At 45.5% G+C, this 20,233-nt stretch overlaps 1 protein-coding gene across 4 annotated transcripts in view; it reads right to left on the bottom strand.

Moving 5' to 3' along the window:
• Thsd4 (thrombospondin, type I, domain containing 4) overlaps positions 1–20,233 on the bottom strand; it is a 555,183-nt gene that overhangs the window by 405,241 nt on the left and 129,709 nt on the right. For all 4 annotated transcript variants that reach the window (XM_006510906.4, XM_006510907.3, NM_001040426.3 and 1 more), the window contains one exon: positions 3,782–3,884. In XM_006510906.4, the coding sequence (XP_006510969.1) occupies positions 3,782–3,884 (103 nt within the window). The remainder of the gene's footprint in view (positions 1–3,781; positions 3,885–20,233) is intronic.

Here is a 20,233-nt window from a genome sequence, read left to right on the forward strand (position 1 = left end):
TCCTTTTCTCTGGCTTCTGCATACATATGCATGGGTGCATGCATCCATCCCCCACATCCTTACACACACACACACACACACACACACACACACACCCGGAGGGGGGGGGCGCGGGAGGCTCTGACTCATATGTCATGGTTGCTAAGATTGACAGGACCAATGAGATATCTTGAAAGAGAAGTCACATTCACACAACTTTCACTAGACTGTGTTGTGTACCACAGTTATATACAAACAGAAAAAAAAATACTTGTGATTAGAAATTGAAATGTACCACCATAGGCCCACTTGCTTGAACACTTGGTCCCCTGTAGGTGGACCAAGTACTGTTTTGGAAGGGTGTGAAACCTTTAGGAGGTGGAGCCTTGCTGGAGGAAGTGGGTCATGGGGTGGGGGGTGGAAGATAGACGGTGACATTTCATAGCTCAGCACCACTTCCTGGTCACTCTGCTTTCTGCATCTGAACGCAAAGTGACCAGCCAACTTCCTGCTTCTGCTGTCACACTTTCCCTGTCTGCTTCCTAGTCGTCTTCACCATGATGGATTATAATCCTCGGAAACCATAAACCAGAATAAACCCTTTCTCCACGAGGATGCTTTTATATGGTTATTTTACTATAGCAACAGGGAAGTAACTAAGATAACAAGGTGTACAGGACGTGGAACTATCCAGTGTTTCAGCACCTATGGGGGACCTGGGGTGTATCTATCATGCATAATACTAGATGGAGTACTATATAATTTGTCCCAGTGTCCAAGTCATCATATTAAACATTCCATTCTAGGTATGGTGACCACATAATGCATTATCGAAACCAAATATGAGAGTAAAGGAGAGCTGGGATGACAGCCCCCAGACAAGACCCAGGGCACCCCAATTCTCCCTCCACCCTGTTACAAGCTTAAGGTCTAGGACTGTGAGAAAAGTTCCTAGAGGCAAGATCCGAGGCGAGGTCATCATATCCAGGAAATGTGATTAGAGGCCCTGGAAGAACCATTGGGTGAAACTGATGTGTTTATCAGAGCTCTCTGCTTTTACTATTCTATGTGGCATTGTGCTGAATGAGCGCAGCTGTTTCCCTAAGTAGGCACAAGCGAATAGCAGAAGACATACAAACACAGCCCAGATCCCAATGCAAAATCCAGCCGTCAAGGCTGAACACCACACAGAAACACTAGCAGCCGCTCCCTCCCACTGCTCAGCCTGGGAGTCATTTGAAAGGAAGAAGAATAACATCAAGAAAAGAATGTTAGTGGGAGGGGGAGAAGAAAAATTATTTAGACAAAGCCAAAATAAATGCCACTTCCATAACCATTTGTCTCCTTACAGCTATGTGAGAAACACCATTGTCAGTAAATATTAGAAAACACAGCTGAATTTTTTTAGTAACACACTGTTAGATATAGTTGGTAAATCCTGGATTATTTTGGATGTGGCTTATAGTGAAAACAAACATATTATTTTCTCTGTCTCTGTCTCTGTCTTGTCTCTCTCTCTCTCTCTCTCTCTCTCTCTCTCTCTCTCTCTCTCTCTCTCTGTCTCTCTCTCTCTCCCCTTGCCCATATGCATGTGTATGTTCAATGATATGAGACACATGTGGCTGTACATATGAAGACCAGAGTCAACTTCAGGGACCGCCCACCCACCTTATTCTTTGAGACAGGATCTCTTACTAGGCTGGGTGACCAGTGAGCCCTAGAGTCTGTCTTTATCTCCTGACACTGGAATTTGAGTTATGCACCATACCTGGCTTTTTCCATGGGTACCGAGAATTGAACTAAGGTCCCTTGGCTTACATAGTAAGCACTTTAGTGGCTGAGCCATCTCCCCAAACCTCATATTGATTTGTGTGGAGGAATGTTTGAATGTCAGGCTGACTCCACACTTGATTTCCTCTGTTTCATGGGACATGGGTCCCTGACCACAGGGTCAGACACATGGCCTGAATTAGCCCAGGGAAGCTGTGCCTTAAAACAGAGTTTAGGGACAGAAATATGATCAGAAAAGATCACTATGCAGTTTTTCTGACAGAGGTTCCTAGCACTGATGTAACATACCACGTAAACTACGGGCAACAGCATTGACTCACAGATCTAGTGGCCAGAAATCACAGTCAAGGTGTGAGCAGGGTCATGCTCTCTTCAAAGTGTCAGAGAGGGACGGTGGTGTAAGAGTCTTCCCATGTTTCTTCCTGGATTCTGGCAGTTCCTGGAAACCTTTGGTGATCCTGGCATACGGCCATGCAACTTTACTTCCTGTCTGTCTCTGTCATGGCTGTCTGTGACTTTGCACTGGTTTCTCAGTGTCTGTACATGGCTATATCCCTTCTGAGGAGGGCGGTCACAGCACACAGGGGTCTACCCAACCTTCCACCTACCCCACCCTCTTTAGTCTGAGCTCACCTTAACTGACATGTTGGTTACAACTAGAAAGATTCCTGACAAGGTCACTATCTTACTTGGGGTTCCTATTGCTGTGGCAAAATACCATGACCCAGCTGGATATGGTGGTGGCACACATCTTTCATACCAGCACTCAGAAGGCAGAGGCAGGTGACTATCGGAGGTTGGGGCTAGTCTGATCTACCAAATGAATTCCAGGATACTCAAGGCTACACAGAGAAATCCTCTCTTAAAAGAACAACAAACAAACAAACAAACAAACAAACCAAATTTTAAAAATCCACTATGACCAAAAAAGCAAGGCGAAAAGGGCATCTTTTCTTATGGTCTGTTGAGGTCAGGACAGGAACTCAAGCAGGGCAGGAACCTGGAGGCAGACACTGGTGCAGAAGCCTTGGGGGAGTGCTACTTACTGGCTTGCTCAGCCTGCTCTCGCACATACACCAAGACCACCTGCCCAGAGGTGGTACCATCCACAGTGGGCTGGGCCCTCCCACGTCAATCATCAATCAAGAAGATGCACTACATACAAGCTTGCCCACAGGCCAGTCTTGTAGGGGTGTTTTCTCAATTGAGGTTCCTTCATTTAAAATACCTGTAGCTTGTGTGAAGTCAACGTAAAACTAGATAACACAGTCATATCTACTGGTACTAGAAACTAGAGCGGCTCTTCTCAACCCATGGGCCCCACATCTCTATCTCCCAAAGTATTTCTTGGTAAACCTCTACTCCCCAAATATTTACATTATGATTCATAACAGTAGCAAAATTACAGTTATTAAGTAGCAAGAAAAAGTAATTTTATGGTTGGGGGCATTCACCACAACATGAGAAGCCGTATTAAAGGGCCACAGCATTAGGAAGGCTGAGAGCCTCTGAACTAGAGTTTTAACATGTCTTTTCGGGAGCCAGGGTGGGAGGCATGTACATGCTGACCCACAGTACCAGGTGAGAAAGGCTGAACTCTGAGTGCAAAGTTCACGCAAGTCTGCTCACCTGCCTGGGCAAGAGGCAAGGGGAGAAGAGAAACTGAACAGGGCAAACATCTGGGTTTTCAGGAATGCAGCCAATCTGAACCCAGCCCAACACTTTAATTTCTCAGTAATACAATGAACAAAATGTCTTTTTTGATGAAATAGATTTAGTTTGGGTTTCTCCCACAAGGAACAGTGCTCTGTAATACAAATCTAAGTAGTTCCCTATGATCTATGTGGGCTACTTATAAAAATGCATCAGCCATTAAATCAGGCATAGGGGCACATGCCTGTAATCCTAGTACTTTCGAGGTAGCTACAGGAGAATCACAATAATAATAATAATGAAGAAATATAATAATTCCTACTGACACAGCTGAGTCAGGGAGACCCAGCTGCCTTACCTTCTGCAAATGGTTCCCATTCATAAAACCGGCCCATGAATGGCTTGTTGTTGTAGGATGCACACTGTACCTCCCGGATACTTCTACCACTTTCTGGACACGCCTAATAAAGCAGATATAAAATGCAGTTAGTGTTCATGCTTTCGTAATCCCAGGATACCTTCCAATCTGAAACCAGGCTTTCTGAAAATTTTCTGGTCATCTTTATTAAAATGTTTAGTGCTGAGGTGTAGCTCAGTGAGGCAGTTGCTAGTTTAGTCTGTGGGAGGTCCCAGGTATGCTAGTACTGCAAAAATAAATACTAAAGTAAATAAAAGTGATAAATAAATCTAATGGCTGGGGAGATGGCTCAGTGGTGAAGCATGAGGATCTAAATTTGGATTCCTTGGAATCTATGTTTAAGAAGAAGAAACCAGGGGCATAGTACTCAAAACCCCAGCATTGGGGAGGCCGACAATGGAGGCTCCCAGGATTCATAGATCAGTTAGGCCAGCCAAAATGGCAAGGTCCAGGTTCAGTGCAAGGCCATGTCTAAAGTGACAAGAATAAAGCTCAGAGAATACTGTGGAAGAGGGATCAGGGAGACTGGAAGAGGGTTGGGGACTTATGTGAGATTGTGCTTTCTAGCAATATCAGAAGCTACAACTGTGAAGTCTCACCAACACAGCCACCCAAATGTGAGCTGAACCAGGATGACAGCAGAGAAGAAGCTAACCTGGACAGAGAGAAGCCTCTCAGCTCTTAACCCTACACCAAGGACGACAGGCAACTGAGGAGAGCTAGGCGTGGAAGAGGGGGGCTTCCGGTGGGAGAGCACGCCAACTGGTTAGCTATTGCCATATGGTCAGCCCTGAAACCATACACATCGGTAACATTATGGGTTTATGGATTATATTTAGTAAATACAAATGCATATATGCCTTCATATATGCATATATGCCTTCATATGTGCATGTAACAATGAAAAAAGAGGTCATCAATTTGAGGAGAATGAGGAGGGGTTTGGAGGAGGAAATGGAAAGAAGAGATGTTACAATTAAATTACAATCTCAAAAATTAAAAAGATACGGTGGAGACGGCTGGAGGACAACATCAGACATTGCACTCTGGCTCTGGCCTCCACCTACCCCTGTACATACCTGCACACACGCCTGCACATATGCACATGCGTGAGAAAAAGTTAAGAATAATCTAATGCAGATTGCCAGGCTTCACTGCAGCTTAGAACCACTGTGAGAATGCTTATGTTTCTTTTCTTAAAAACAAAGCAAAACAAAAAACCCCCCAGGTCAGTTTACTGAGACTATTTGCCAAGCCTTCAGCTTCAGACTGCTAAGTGGCTAAGTGTGCTTCCCTCCCTCTTAAAGTCACTCCTCCTGCATGTGCCTCACCTGGCATGGAACAATGCCCACAGCTAAAGCATCCAGCGCCCTTGGCATGGGCCAGGTGCTCTTCAAACGTATTCTACATGTCATTCCTCATGGCCACCAACAGGGCAAATGTCACAGTTCCATAGATAATTTTTCACAGACGGGACAACTGAGGCACAGAGGGGACATGGAGCTTGGGGGAGGGCTAGCTTTCAATCCACACAGGGTGGTATCCATAAAAAACTCTGCACTCCTTTGTTCTCCCAGTCTTTCCTTGTCTGAGTTCTGTCTTCTCTCCAAATCAAGGGCTCCCAACCACCACCATGCAGGAAAACCACCCAGCCCTGCGCTAGTGATTCCTGTTCCTTAAATCTAGAATGAGATCTATCAAGCTGTAGCCTATCAAATGTATCCAGGAAGCGTCTGGTACCCAATGAAAATGGGCAATTCCATGTGGCTTATTTCTATCTAGCTTGTAAGTGGCAAACACAGCAGTGTTTGATATAAAATAAATATAAGAGATCATAACCATTAGATAACATTGTTGCTAAAAGTATGATCTGTCATTTCAAAACCCAGTTATACCCTGTTTAAAGTGTGTGTGTGTATGTCTGTGAATGTGTGCATAAGTTTGTATGTATGTGTGTGTATATATGTATATGTATATATGTATATATATATATGTGTGTGTGTGCATGTGTATGCATGTGTGGTATATATGTTGCTATGTGTATGCATGTGTGGTATATATGTACTTATGTGTGTGTACATGTATCTCTCCCTCTGTCTGTCTCTGTCTCTCTCTCTCTCTGTCTCTCTCTCTCTGTGTCTGTCTGTCTGCCTGTCTATCAATGTTAAAAGAAGAGAAGGGAAAGGAGCCCCTTGGCCTCTTAAACATTACTAAGTACAATGCATAGAAGTTTCTGGAATAATCTGCTAATAGTTCAAAACCCTCAAGGGTTTATAAAGAATTCTGCTGTATGTCATCAGAAATACTAGATCTTCTGGAAGATGAAAGAAGAGAGGGAGAGGGAGGAATGAGGCTCAGCAGGAGGAAGCCATCCCCTGCTTGGGAGGGGAGAGAGGAGGGAGGCCGCTGGTCCCCACCTCAGGGTGGCCGGGGCCGGCTTGGCCTGATGCAAACCATATGGAACAAGATTCCATTTGAAGCAGAATGTGAAGGAATCGGTGAGGAGAGGGACCGGGTGGACAGGAAGGCTGGGCTGAAATCTGGCAGTCCATGAGGAACTGATTGCCTAGGTCAGCCCATCTCCCGGGGACCTGGAAGCCTACCTGCTGGCCACCCTGACTACTGACACACACGGACTCCCAACAATCACAGCTGCAGGAGGAGAAGGTTCGTTTCACTCTTGAGACAAAGTCTCACATAGATAAAGTCCCCGAATTTATCTGGGAGAAAAAACAGCCTACTAGAACTTGTTAAGGAGCAAGCATCTTGGGCTCCTGAGATGGCTCAGTGGGCAGAAGCATGTGCCAGCCAGCCCATTAGCGTAAGCTCAATCCCTGCAAAACACACACACACACACACACACACACACACACACCCAACACACACACACACATCCTGCTCCAGTTGCAGGTGGGAAGAGGGTTCAGTAATAAAAGTCACAGTGCCTCCCTGGCAATGCTGGTGTACCAGTCCCAGACCCACCCTTGTCTATTTCTCTCCAGATCAATTACCCCAGAAGCCTGGAGCTGAAGAGAGAGAACCTAAGGCCTTTAACCTGCAGATGTGAACTTTGAGGCCGGAGAAGTGGTATACCTTGCCTAAGATCCCTTAGGACACAGAGGCAGGGCCCTGAGACTGACCACAGCAGACCAGTCACTGCACTGCAATTGTTGTTCCCAGAAACAGACCAGACCAAAGAGCTAAATGTTCTGCTCCTTCAATAACCACATCCGCATAGAGCCATGCTGTTCCACAATTAGGTAGAAGCCACCACTCATTAATTAACCTGGTAGCACATGTCAAAACTGAAGATCACAGACCACAGAGACTATGTGTTTCATCCTTGTCTAAGAACACAATGTGGCCTGGGTAAGAGTGGCTCATATATTAAGTACTTGGTTCCTAGTAGGCAGCACTGTTTGGAAAGGGTTAGGAAGCATGGCCTTGTTGAGGACATGTGCCGCTGAGGGAGGTACAAATGTGTACAGCCGCTACTGAAATCAGTGTGGCAGCTCCTCAGGAATAGGGGACAGATCTACTTCAATATCCAGCTATACCACTCTTAGGCGTCTACCCAAAGAATGCTTCATCCCATGACAGAGACGCTTGCTCAGCCATGTTCACTGCTGCTCTGTTCATAATAGCCAGAAATCGGAAACAACCTAGATGTCTCTCAATGAAGAAGTGGATAAAGGAAATGTGGTAGATCTATACAATGGAGTATCACTCAGTTGTTAAAAAAGGAAATAGGGTTTGCAGGTAAATGGATGGAACTAGAAAATCATCCTGAAGGAAGGACCAGGGGTGACAGATAAAGGAAACGAAATACATAGTTATGGATGAATGTGGTGATGGTGGTGGGGTGCTGGACTGGGAGAATCCCGGTAGGGGAGGAGAGGGAAGAGTGGGACAAGGAGAGAATACAGCTATAATTATGGGCCATTTGAGGGGTAGTATGGAAACCTAATAGTCAACACTTCCATGTATATATATATGAATGAAGGTGATCTAAATGCAATTAAGTAAAAAGTGAGGACATGATTGATATGGTTTGTAGATATGAGGGAGAAAACAGCCAGAGGCATCTAGAAGGGTCCAGGCCAGAGGACTGAACCTGGCCAGCAGACCGGGGCCATGAGAGGAGAAGGGATGGGGTAGAGCAAGGGAGGAAGAGAAAACAGAAGGAACAAAGAGAGAACATGGGAACCTAGAGACCAAGAGAAGCTCAGAGTCAAAATGACTAGATCTTATAAGGAATCAGAGAAGGCGCAGGGGTAGAGATGTTTAGGGTAGGTGGTGGGATGTGTCAGCCAGAATGTAACAGGTATTTGCTATGCTGAGAGCCAGGCTGCCAGCGCCTGCTTTGATACCCCCAGTTAGCCATTTGTCCAGGGTTTCTTTGAGACCTAACAGAATTCACCAAATAATGAGCGAGACAGAGCCCTGACTGGCCACCTCCTGTCACCTAAGAATGCTTTCCTTACACAGATTGGGTTATATATAATTGAGTTGTTTGCCAAAGGGACTCAATCCCCAAACAACCCAGGCTGTTGCTAAGACTAAAGCTGCTCCACAAACTGTCAGCAAGGCTCTGCTGCTGAAGACGACACCCATATAACTCAATGACTATGGAGAAGTTGAGCTGACGCCTACAGAGAGCCACTACACTCTAGTGACTTTCATACAGGAAAGTACTCTGGATACTACGAAAGAGAAGTGTAAACACCAAGCCAGCACAGACCCTTTGACCTACATTGCTGTCTTGCCTGAAACATACGCTTCAGCTATGTGGCACATAGCTTGTGGGAGCATCCAACCAATGACTTAAGGCCCACACCAAGATAGAACCCATACCTGCCACTGCTTGGGTGACCAAGAGCCTGAGACTAGATAGCTGAGGGACATTGGGTAAAGCCAAATGGCATGGTTCTTTAAAAAAAAAAAAAACTAGCAATAAAATGATATTCTGCTGTACTGCCTTGTTCAGCCACCATCGCAGAAGCTTCCTCCTGAAGCAGAGGGGAACAAATACAGAGACCCCCAGACAGACATTAGGTAGAGAGACCTTGGGACACTCAGCCCTAAATGTATGTCTTCATCAAATTCCCTGCTTCTGAGCTCAGGGAACCCTGCACTAGAGAAGGCTGAGAGAGTGTAAGAGCCAGAGGGACTAACAAAACAAGGCTCTCTAAATCAACATGAACAAAGCTCACATGAACTCAGAGTCTGACAGCACACACAGGGCCTGCATGGGTCTGCCCCGGGTCCTCTGCAGATACATTATGGCTTCCAGTTTAGTGGTTTTATAGGATTCCTTAGAGTGCACATGAGTGGGCACTCTCTTGTGCCTTCTCTTGGGCTCTTTTCCTTCTGTTGGTTCGTTTATCCAATTTGGATGTATAGCTTGGGTTTTATATTTTGCTATATTGTAATTAATTATCATCCCTTAGAAGCCTATGGTTTTCTAATGAGAGACAGAAACAGACTGGATCCAGATGAGAAGGGAGATGGAGAGGAACTGAGAGGAGAAGAGGGGAGGGCACCCATATATAACTAGAATATATTATGTAAAATTATTTTCAATAAAAGGGAAAAGAAAGAAAGAAGAACTATCCTCGTAGCAGTTTTCAGTATTGCCTTGGAGAGGGAAGAGCCACTAAATATTTTTAAGAGTACTGCTTCTTAGGGCTGGGGTGATAGCTCAGTGGGAGATGTGCTTGCCACATAAGCCTGAAGATGAAATTCACAGCCCTGAGTAGGAAGTCTCCATCACACTCCTCCCCTCAAGCCTCAAGGACCTGTGAGGAAGAGAGTGGAGGAGATTTTAAGAGCCAGAGACGGTGAATGATTTCAGGAAAGATAGCGTTTCCTAGACATAAAGGGCAGATACACGTAATAATTCACAGTGACTGGGACATGTATAGTTCAAGCCCGCAGCATGGAGGAGGGGAAGTGCACATGGAGCTCTGCCCCTAGCCAAGGATGCGGCAAGAGGGAAGGTCAGTTTCTTTGGTGGAGTGATGCCTGGTCTATCAACCACACTCCACGGCTGACCCCACGCTTGGGAGAAGTCAGCTACCACAAACCAGACTCAGTGTTTGAGCATGGGGAGGTGGGTGGGTAAATGGATGGAAGAGGATCCCACGAGGGGAACGTGGGCCAAAATACAGCGCATAATGCTCTCAATGAATAAAAATCAAACAGTATTTTTCAAGGAAAAGAAAAGAAAGCTGTTCAATTCCCAATATCTGGGGGGGAGGGGGAAGGAGGGAGAGAGGAGAGGAAGGAGGGAGGGTCGATGGGAAGAGAGAGAGAGGGGGGGAGAGAGGGAGAAAGAGAGAGAAAGAGAGAAAGAGAGAAAGAGAGAGAGAAGAGAGAGACAGACAGACAGACAGACAGACAGACAGAGACTCTCAAGTACTGGCACAGGACCTAACAGCGGTGCTGACCACCTATGAGACAGGCCTGGAAGCCTAGGTCACGTTCAGCCTCACAGGCCTGACAAGGCGGCTGTAGCCTTAAGGAGTGAGGACACCACCATGCAGGGTAGGGAACTCCTGTTTTATGTCTCTCTTGTAGATCACATCTGTTTGCACTTGTCTCCTATTATCAGCATATAATCTCCTCATTTTTAGCAGACTCTGTGAAGCTAATACTTCCAGGTTCAGATGGCTGTACATTTGTTAGATCTTTAGATTGGCTGTTTCCTGATGTCACAGGCTGAGTCACCCTTCACCGTGTCAGTAATCATCTCTCTGTTAGGCGGTGAGCCTTGCCTGTGGGGGCACAGATTCTTACAGTCTTCAGGCTAGAAAACTGGCAATAGAGGGAAGGGGTAGGAAGTTGTGTAGAAAGAGAACGGTGTTATTCAGTATGGAACCCACAAAGGCTACATACAGCGTTCCAGCCAAGGAGTGCCTGCCCCCTGGGAGACAGGCTCCCCTCAAATGGCCCTGTCCACCCAAAAGAGGGAGAGCTGTTTCCCTCGGAGAAATGAAGATGTACTTCAGTGTGAGCTGAATCCTTATAAAGCACCATGTGCCCTTTCCAAAATCCTGTCTCACAAGTGCCCGGGGGATGCGATGAGTCACACAGAGAACTATGGAAATTCAGGCTACATTTCTAGTGACCCTGGTTAATCAGAGTTGACAATGTGGAGTGCTTAATTCCACTGCTCAACAGGCCACCAGCAGCGATCAACACTCACCTTTTGTTAATTAAACTATTTTCCTTTCCTGAGGAGATGAGGGGCACCATGCCCAGCTGAGAAGCATCATACACAGTGAAGATGGTGCCAAGACACTTGACCTTGACTCTGCCCAGGTCAGATATGTCCTTTTTGTTTTTTCTTTTTTAAATCCTTGAAGTTACTCTGGATTCAATCAAAAGATCAGCTACTATGACAACAGAGGGTATATTTAACTTCTCCCTTGAAGGGATCTAAAAGAGGAATCTCGAAATGTTCTCAAGCCTTAATGAGGAGGTGGCTGGCAGAAGACATCCTAAAGAGACACTGCATCCCTCGATCTGACAGAGGACCTCAAACAAATGAGACTTTCCTTTAAGAGTCCGATGGTAGGAGAAGGACAGGGCACCCATCAGAGAATGAGTCTCCAGAAAAGACACACACAGTTTGTCAGAGCACCCTGCAGGGTAGAATAGCAGCCTGGATAGTGGCAGGTCAGAGTGGGGCAGGACCACACCTTGGTTGGACTGCTTAGAGCTGAATATCCTTAGCCCTCTATTTAAACTTCACTCTCACTTCAGGACCCCAAGAGGAAGAGGGACTTGAGGGTTCTGCTGGATCTCTGCGCTCCTTTCCAATGTGGTCACATTTAATGCAAAACCCTTTCTATTTTCTACTTCTATTTTGACTCTTAGTTCACTTCATGAGGACAGGTAGGCAGGCCTTCTTGGGATAGACTGTGACCTCCCAAGTCAGTGACTACCATGTGACTTACTTAGGGGCTTGGAGAGATGGTTTAGTCATAAAAGTGCTTGCCATGGAAGCATGGGGACCTGAGTTCAGATCCCCTGGGAGCCTCTGGAACCCATGTGACAAGCCAGGGTAATGTACATTCCTGTGACTCCTGCACTAAAGGGACAGAGACAGAAACAGTCATGATCACTGGCTGAGCACTCATCGAGAGCCCGTCTCAAAAAGGAGAGGAGGTGAAGGAGATTGAGGAAATACATCCCAAGTTGACCTCCACACGCGTCATAAGTGTTCCCGTCAGCACACGTCTGTGCGAGCGTGCGCACACACACACACACACACACACCATCTAGTTAGTTTCTCATGGCCTAAAGTGTAAATTATCACAGGGAATGGCAAACTTTGCATTTGCCCCAGTTGGGTGAGGTTTAACCCAGTGTGCAACAAAGTTGCCAGTTTACAGCACTGTTCAGTGAATGGCTGCTTAGCTGAACACACAGAACCTCTGAGGGAACGACTGGAAGGAAGGCTGGCACTCTTGGCAAACATACTCCTTCTAGCACTTTCAGAGCTGTAGAATGGGATTCATCCTCCATTGGAAGAGCAAGAATCCAGGGATCAGAATGCTTTCCCGGTTACCAGTGTACGTACCATCTCCTTTCTCCAGCCAAACAGGACCACCTTCCCAAAGGTCCCTCCCACCACTCCTGTAATTCTCTGGTCACTGGAAAGGTTTGTCTGAAGTCAAGGCCTTGCACTTCAGTTCCAATCTGATTTTTTCTTAATTCCCAAGTGCATCGTTTCTCATCCAAGAGAAGAAGCTCGTAATGTTCTCCCAAAGGAAAGTTTTCTTCTCATTCCAGGGCACAGGTCAAAGCCCCAAAGCATGTCAATGTAACTAAATCCATCCGCTCACCCGGAGGAGTATTTTATTTTTTTAAAAGACAAGGTCTCATGTATCCCAGGCTGACTTTGAACTCATTGTTTGGCCAAGGGTGACCTTAGACTTTTGACCTTCTTGCATTTACTTCCCTAGCGCTGGAATGAGGGCTGCGTCAAATCTGCTTTATAAGGTCCTGGGTATCGAACTCACAGCCCCAGCTATGACAGGCAAGCACTCTCCCAACTATGTCACATATGCCACATTCCCCCTCCCCCCCCAGCCAGAATCCTCCAAGTGTCTCTCTGTCTCTCTGTTTCTCTCTCTCTCTCTCTCTCTCTCTCTCTCTCTCTCTCTCTCTCTCTCTCTCTCTCTCACACACACACACACTACACACACACACCCTAGGCCCTGTCTCAGGTAATTTATTTATGTATTTATGTACTTGCAATTCTTGAAATTATCTATCAATGTCTATAGCTGTATGGACATTTTTAAAAGAACACTTTTTGCTAACTAGTTGACAATGCACGCATTCATTCAAACATGCACAATGCAAACTAAGAGGTAAGGAACACAAACCTATTAGTGGCTACATCAGGAACACCATTAACAAGGACCCTCTGCTGCTGCCTAGAAGGATAAAAAGTCCCACTGCAAAGCAAGTCATTGCTCTGTGTATCAGAGCTACGGAGGACACTGAGAAGACTCATACCAGTTTCTCACAGGTCAACTCAAAAAAGATACATAAAAACTCCTGGTGGGGGGGGCACAACATCTAGGGGAGGGGGTGGGGTGTTCAGCCAGACACTCAGTGTGTAATCTAGCAAAATGAAGAGTCAACTGATCCTTAATGATGATAGATGTTTTTTAAAAAATGAAATCAACATGCTTTGTCTGTGTGTGTGTGCATGTGCATGTGTGTGCCTGAGGGTACGTGTTCATGTACAGGTTCACTCATGTGAGAGCCAGACAATACCTCAGGACTTATTTCTCACATGCTGTTTCCAGCAGTTTTTTGGGGGAGAATCTCACACCACTGTGGCGCACTGATTGGGTTAGCTTGGTTGGCCAGCCAACCCCAAGAGTCTACCTCCCAGGGCTGGGGTTACATGCAGACAAAGACAAGCTTTTATTTGTGTTCTGTCCGGAGACCACGCTCAGGTCCTGACAGATAGAGACATTCCCCAGCCTAGGAACCAGAGATTTTAAATGACTGATCATTTTGTCTTGGGAGACAGATACACTCACTTCTAACATCGCAATGTTGGTATTTGTACAGCTTAATTTTAAAGCGGTAATTACTAGTCATTGTTTATTGAACCACTTTAAAAATAACATTACATTTTGTTTATTTTGTGTGTGTATTCTTGTGCACACAAACATCTCCCCACACCCCCACCACAGTGTGTATGTGTGCACATGTGCATACATGCATGGGCCAGGATAGACATGTGGGGGTCAGAGGACAACCTGAGGGAGTCAGTTCTCCTTTTTGACCACATGGACCCTGGGGCTTGGACTCAGATCGTCAGACTTGGTGGTAAGTACCTTCACCTGCTCAACAATTTCATTGGCTCTGTACAATATTCTTATAAGATGGACAGCGTTGGTAATGAACAGCACATGGGTACACACAACTCATATATAACTTATGTGCATGTGTATGTACAAATACACATATATACATATAAATATGTATATATGTGTATATATATATATATATATATATATATCTCAAGTACATAAAAGAAAAGTTACCATAGAGATTCTGAGACTCCAGAGCAGAAAGCAGAGTTGCTGAAAGCACCTACAGACAGTAGCACTGATTTCTCAGCAAGAGCAACAGCAGTGAGATCATACATGCTGAGGCCCCCAGCCCGGTGGCTAGACCATCCAGGCACTGGCCCCATGGTTCCCTGCAGCCTGTCAAACCTTCAGAAGTGCCCTGAATTCTTACCTGGATCGTTTCTAAACCCCTCCATCAAACAGCACTCAGGAGGTTCCCTTTCAGTTCCACTCATTGTCAGTCAGACCCAGGACAGAGTGACTTCTGCGTGCAGAGTGGGGGCTCAGCTGCCCTGAAGAGCTGTTCCCTTCACTGTCAGTTACCTTCAGGCAGAAACAACCACCACCACACCAGAAAACCCACCCCTACCCTGATGAAGTCTGCAGCAACAGAATGCATGCCATCTGTGCTTGCTGAAAGCAACTTCTAGCCCCTGGTATTTCTCCCCTCAACAAATTAACTGCATGCAAGGTGCAAAGGCTAAGTCCAAGATGGCCTCTTGGATAACCAAGCCACTTGCCACTCTTAAGCTGGTCCCTGTCACTTTACACCTCCTCCAGAGGAGACAGCATCAGTCTGGTCCCTAAGGAGATGCAATAATTTCAGTGGGCCTAAGAGAAGATGCCAGGGAAAGACAGACACCTTAGTCACAGGTGTCTTGATGGCTTACTATATACAGCACATATTAATATAGACCTAGAAGCAGATGGTAGAATAGATCGTTTAACTTCATCTTCTTTTTTTTTTTCTTTCCATTTTTTATTAGGTATTTAGCTCATTTACATTTCCAATGCTATACCAAAAGTCCCCCATACCCACCCACCCCCACTCCCCTACCCGCCCACTCCCCCTTTTTGGCCCTGGCGCTCCCCTGTTCTGGGGCATATAAAGTTTGTGTGTCCAATGGGCCTCTCTTTCCGGTGATGGCCGACTAGGCCATCCTTTGATACATATGCAGCTAGAGTCAAGAGCTCCGGGGTACTGGTTAGTTCATAATGTTGATCCACCTATAGGGTTGCAGATCCCTTTAGCTCCTTGGGTACTTTCTCTAGCTCCTCCATTGGGAGCCCTGTGATCCATCCATTAGCTGACTGTGGGCATCCACTTCTGTGTTTGCTAGGCCCCGGCATAGTCTCACAAGAGACAGCTACATCTGGGTCCTTTCGATAAAATCTTGCTAGTGTATGCAATGGTGTCAGCGTTTGGATGCTGATTATGGGGTGGATCCCTGGATAAGGCAGTCTCTACATGGTCCATCCTTTCATCTCAGCTCCAAACTTTGTCTCTGTAACTCCTTCCAAGGGTGTTTTGTTCCCACTTCTAAGGAGGGGTATAGTGTCCACACTTCAGTCTTCATTAACTTCATCTTCTAAGGCACCAGAAGTTTGGTTTCCCCATCTCTGATAGTATTCCCCCAATCAAAAAACCTAGCATTTAAGTCTAGGACAGTGGTTCTCAGACTGTGGATCATGACCCCTGTGGGGGTCAAACGTCTGTTTCACAGGGGTCATGTATCAGATAGCCTGCATATCAGGCATTTACATAATGGTTAATAACAGTAGCAAAACTATAGTTATGAAGTAGCAAGGACATAATTTTATGGCTGGGGGTCACCACAACGTGAGGAACTGTATTAAAGGCTCGCAGCGTTAGGAAGGTTCAGAACCACTGCTCTTGGGCCTGCCTGTAAAAGACACACTGTTGACTGAACTTCCTGGTCTTAGCCATTAGCCAGCAAGACACAGGGCAACTGATGAATCATGAATCACAACCCTCTATGTCAGGGTTGTATCATCTTCACTCGTGAAGGTGAACTTGCTCCTTCCTTGCTGGGGGAGACTTGGCTCTCTGGGAAGATTTCCTATTCTCCCCAGAGGTTCCCACACTGCCTACTCCTTCTCAGCATGCAGGGAGAAGTTCTAGGTCTCACTGCTGCTTTAATCCACTGCACCTGGAAGCTCCCATTGCAAAGCCACCTTTGTGGGCACTAACTATCCCATGCTGTCTTGCAAGTCTAATCTTTAGTTAAACCAGACAGCTTGCTTGCTTTAAAGTAAAGCAAACAACAGCAGGGTCTCTGTGGATCTTTAGTGAGCAACCTGAACTGGTCTTGGACTCAATCCTACCTCACTCTCCCAGGTCCTAGGATTACAGGCATACAGAGTAGCTGAAGCTGCTTTCTGACTTTCGCTCTGCATAAAATGTTTCAATCACAGGCATCTAAAAGGTCAAGCAAGGCCCACACTGTGTTGCTGTATTTTGATCCGTTAACAGATACATTCTGATTAAAGGTTTCTGATTATTCATAGTAGGAGTGGGGATGGGGAGATGGACTCTAACCACCTGGCAAGGTCCTGAGTCCCCAGCATAATCCTGCCTGCTTTTCCCTATCCCTGTCCCTGTCCCTGTCCCTGTTGCTAGCCCTTTCTTTGGCCTCCCAAGCTCCTTTTTGTCTTTGCTGGCCATTTTTATAGGCAAGCTTAACCACACCTACTCAGTAGAGTCTTCCCCAACCCAGGGCCCCCACTCTACACTCCCAGGATTTCCCCCTGCTTTGACACCTATTCTAGCACCATATATAATGGCAGACAAGAATCTGCAAGCAGGCCTCTCCCTGCATCTCTTTAGAGCCAGTGGTTCTCAACCTGTGAGTCAAGACCTTCTTGGCAAATCTCTATCTCCAAAAATATTTGCACCACAATTCATAACTGTAGCAAAATAAATAACTTTATGGTTAGGGGTCATGCCAACATGAAGAACTGTATTAAAGGGTCACAGCATTAGAAAGGCTGAGAGCCACTGTTTTAGAACATTATGCTGTAGAGGGAGGAGCCATGACCAGAAATGAGACAAGGTTCTGATTTATATAAGCCTGTAAAACATTTGTCTTTAACCCAGCCTCCTCAGAGTCATCACCATACATCTCAGAACTGAGATACTCACTGTTGAAGGAATCTTAGAACCACCAGGGGATCCATCAAAGCTAAAGAGATGCTGAACATAAGTTTAAGGATGGAGTTAACAAACTGGTGTTTGCAGACTGTGCTAGGTTATATCCCCTTCTTCCTCTTCTCCCAGATAACAGCCAGAAGAGAAAAAGTGCAAGCCTATTTTTTAATCTTTGGAGAGGATCTAAGTGCTGACCTACATTCTCTTGTTAGTTTGGGTAATATTTTCCATAATACTGTCCTGTGGCATTTTCCTCTTAGACTAGGAAGATCTGCATAATTTAGGGCTGCATTTCATCTCTTCATTTTGGGGATCAGGGAGGGCATGGAGCCGTCTAGATGACATCATTGGCTAGGATGTGGAAACTGCTCTCCTTGGAAAAGGCTTTTTGCAGAATCAGTCCATGCCTGAAGTCTAGGAACTTAGGCTTCAGGGTAGTTCTCTTCACCCTCTAATGGTAACCATGATCACCAGGACTCAAGTGTTTCTATAAACCACCTAGTTTACACAGAGCATCTGCTTTCCTTTGGGAGTCTGGAATTTTGTAATGAGACAGAGAATGGGCACATGAAAAAGCCTTGGCATAGAGAAATGAGTCTCTAGCAGAAAATTCATGTGTCTCTCAATAATTCATAAAGAGAGGACCTATGATGAGATTCCAACGGAGAGGACTCTTGGGACCCAGTGCTTGGCTGTCTTTGGACTTGGTCCCCTGTGCCTTTCTCTTCTCCAGGTTTTCCTTGTATATTTCACAGCATAATAAGCTAAGAGTATGAGTATATACTAAATCTTGGGAAACCTCCCAAGAGATCATTATACCCAGGACCAGCCTTGGAGGATACCTAAAAAAAAAAAAAAAAAAAAGAAACCAGAAGCTTTTAAGTTCTCATGGAGTGCGGTGCAAGTCTCAAGAAGTCCAGAGCTTATAAAAAGAAGATAGGCATAAAAACAGCAGAACCCATGGGAGATGGACAGTGACATGTATTGTATAAAAGATCGCAACAGAAAACATGGAATGAGAAACCTCTACAGCACAGGACATTTGATTCTGTCCTGTTTTGGAGACTGTGGTGGTCTGAATATGCTCAGCTTAGGGAGTGGCACTATTAGGAGGTGTGGCCTTGTTGGAGGAAGTGTGTCACTGTGAGGGTGCGCTTTGAGACCCTCCTCCTAGATGCCTAGAAGAGTCTTTCTCTAGTTGCCTTCAGATCAAGATGTAAAACTCTTGGCTTCTCCAGCACCATGCCTTCCTGTGTGCCACCATGCTTCCCACCATGATGCTTGCTGCCGTGATCATAATGTCCTCTGACACTGTAAGAGTTGCCTTGGTCATGGTGTTGCTCCACAGCAATGAAACCCAGACTAAGACAGAGATTTAACTATTTCCCACTGTTAATGCTGAGAGGGTATGTTGGTGTGTGCTTGCAATCTCAACTTTTTCTCTGCACTTCTGTCTCCTTGGTGTGTCTCCTTAATGCCTTCTCTGGCTCCCAGGGAAGCTATGGCTTCTACCTGCTGTTGGCAGCACAGAGTGTGTGCTTTAAAGATGCAGGTCAAGAGGCCAAGGCACCGAGAGATGACTTTCTGTACAATTCCTAGCTCATTTTGTTTATTTTGTTTTTGTCTTGTTTTTCTCTGTTTTGGTTTGGTTTTTGGAGACATGGCCTTTCTGTGTTGCCCTCACTATGTAAACCAGGCAGGTCTCCAGCTCATGGAGCTCAGCCTGCCTCTGCCATCCCAGTACTGAGATTAAAGACATAGATTACCACACCCAGACCTAGATCCCTATTTTACAAACAGTAATGAGATAATAAATCAATGTGCATGGGGCTGGAAAGATGGCTCACGTGTGAAGACCAATTGCTGTTCTTCCAGAGGATCCAAGTTCAAATTCTAGTACCTACTTCAGATGGTTCACAAATGCCTGTAACTCCAGCTGCAGTAACACACACACACCACAGCACTCTCTCTCTCACACACACACACACAAACACATACACACACAGCACTCTCTCTCTCACACACACACACACAAACACATACACACACACAGCACTCTCTCTCTCACACTCACATACACACACACAGCACTCTCTCTCTCACACACACACATACACACAGCTCTCTCCCTCTCTCTCTCTCTCTCTCTCTCTCTCTCTCACACACACACACACACACACACACACACACACACATGAATGCAAATAAGATGAAAGAAGATTAAGTACATAATGGTTCCACATTTATTCCCAGCATCCTCTGTCTTTTCCTTTTTCTTGATGACTTACTTTGATCTCAGAATTTCCAGCCTTACTTGTCAGTGGGAGAATGTGTGTGACTTTACCAAAGAATTGGTTTCACTTTAATAGAACAGCAATGGCTATTCAAAACAAGAGGCACATCTCATCCTGTAGGCGAATAACTCCTTACTTTTTCAATTCACAAAACATTTTTAGGCAACACCTCATTTGATCCTCATAACAACACTAAAAGGTAGATTTGACTTTTTTCTTTTTCATTTCAGAGGACCAAATGTAGAGCCTCGTGCATGCTAGCCAAATGCTCTACCACAGAGCTTCATCCTCAGCCCAATAGACAATGGGACTTTCATCCTTCATGGTACGGAATTCATTGCAATTTGGTTGGCTGGCTAGCTCTGACTTTAGAAAAATGAGTGCTTTATAGAAACGAATAATCCCTACAATCTCACCGTGGAGGAACAGGCTAAAAGGCAGAGCAGGCGTTTGGAGGAATTATTAAGATCACAAATTAAGTCACTTCTATGGACTCCATAGCAGGAAATAGATTTTTAATGAGGAAATTGAAGCTAATATGTAC

This window comes from Mus musculus, chromosome 9 (assembly GCF_000001635.26).
Source record: "Mus musculus strain C57BL/6J chromosome 9, GRCm38.p6 C57BL/6J".
Classification (NCBI taxonomy): Eukaryota; Metazoa; Chordata; class Mammalia; order Rodentia; family Muridae; genus Mus; species Mus musculus.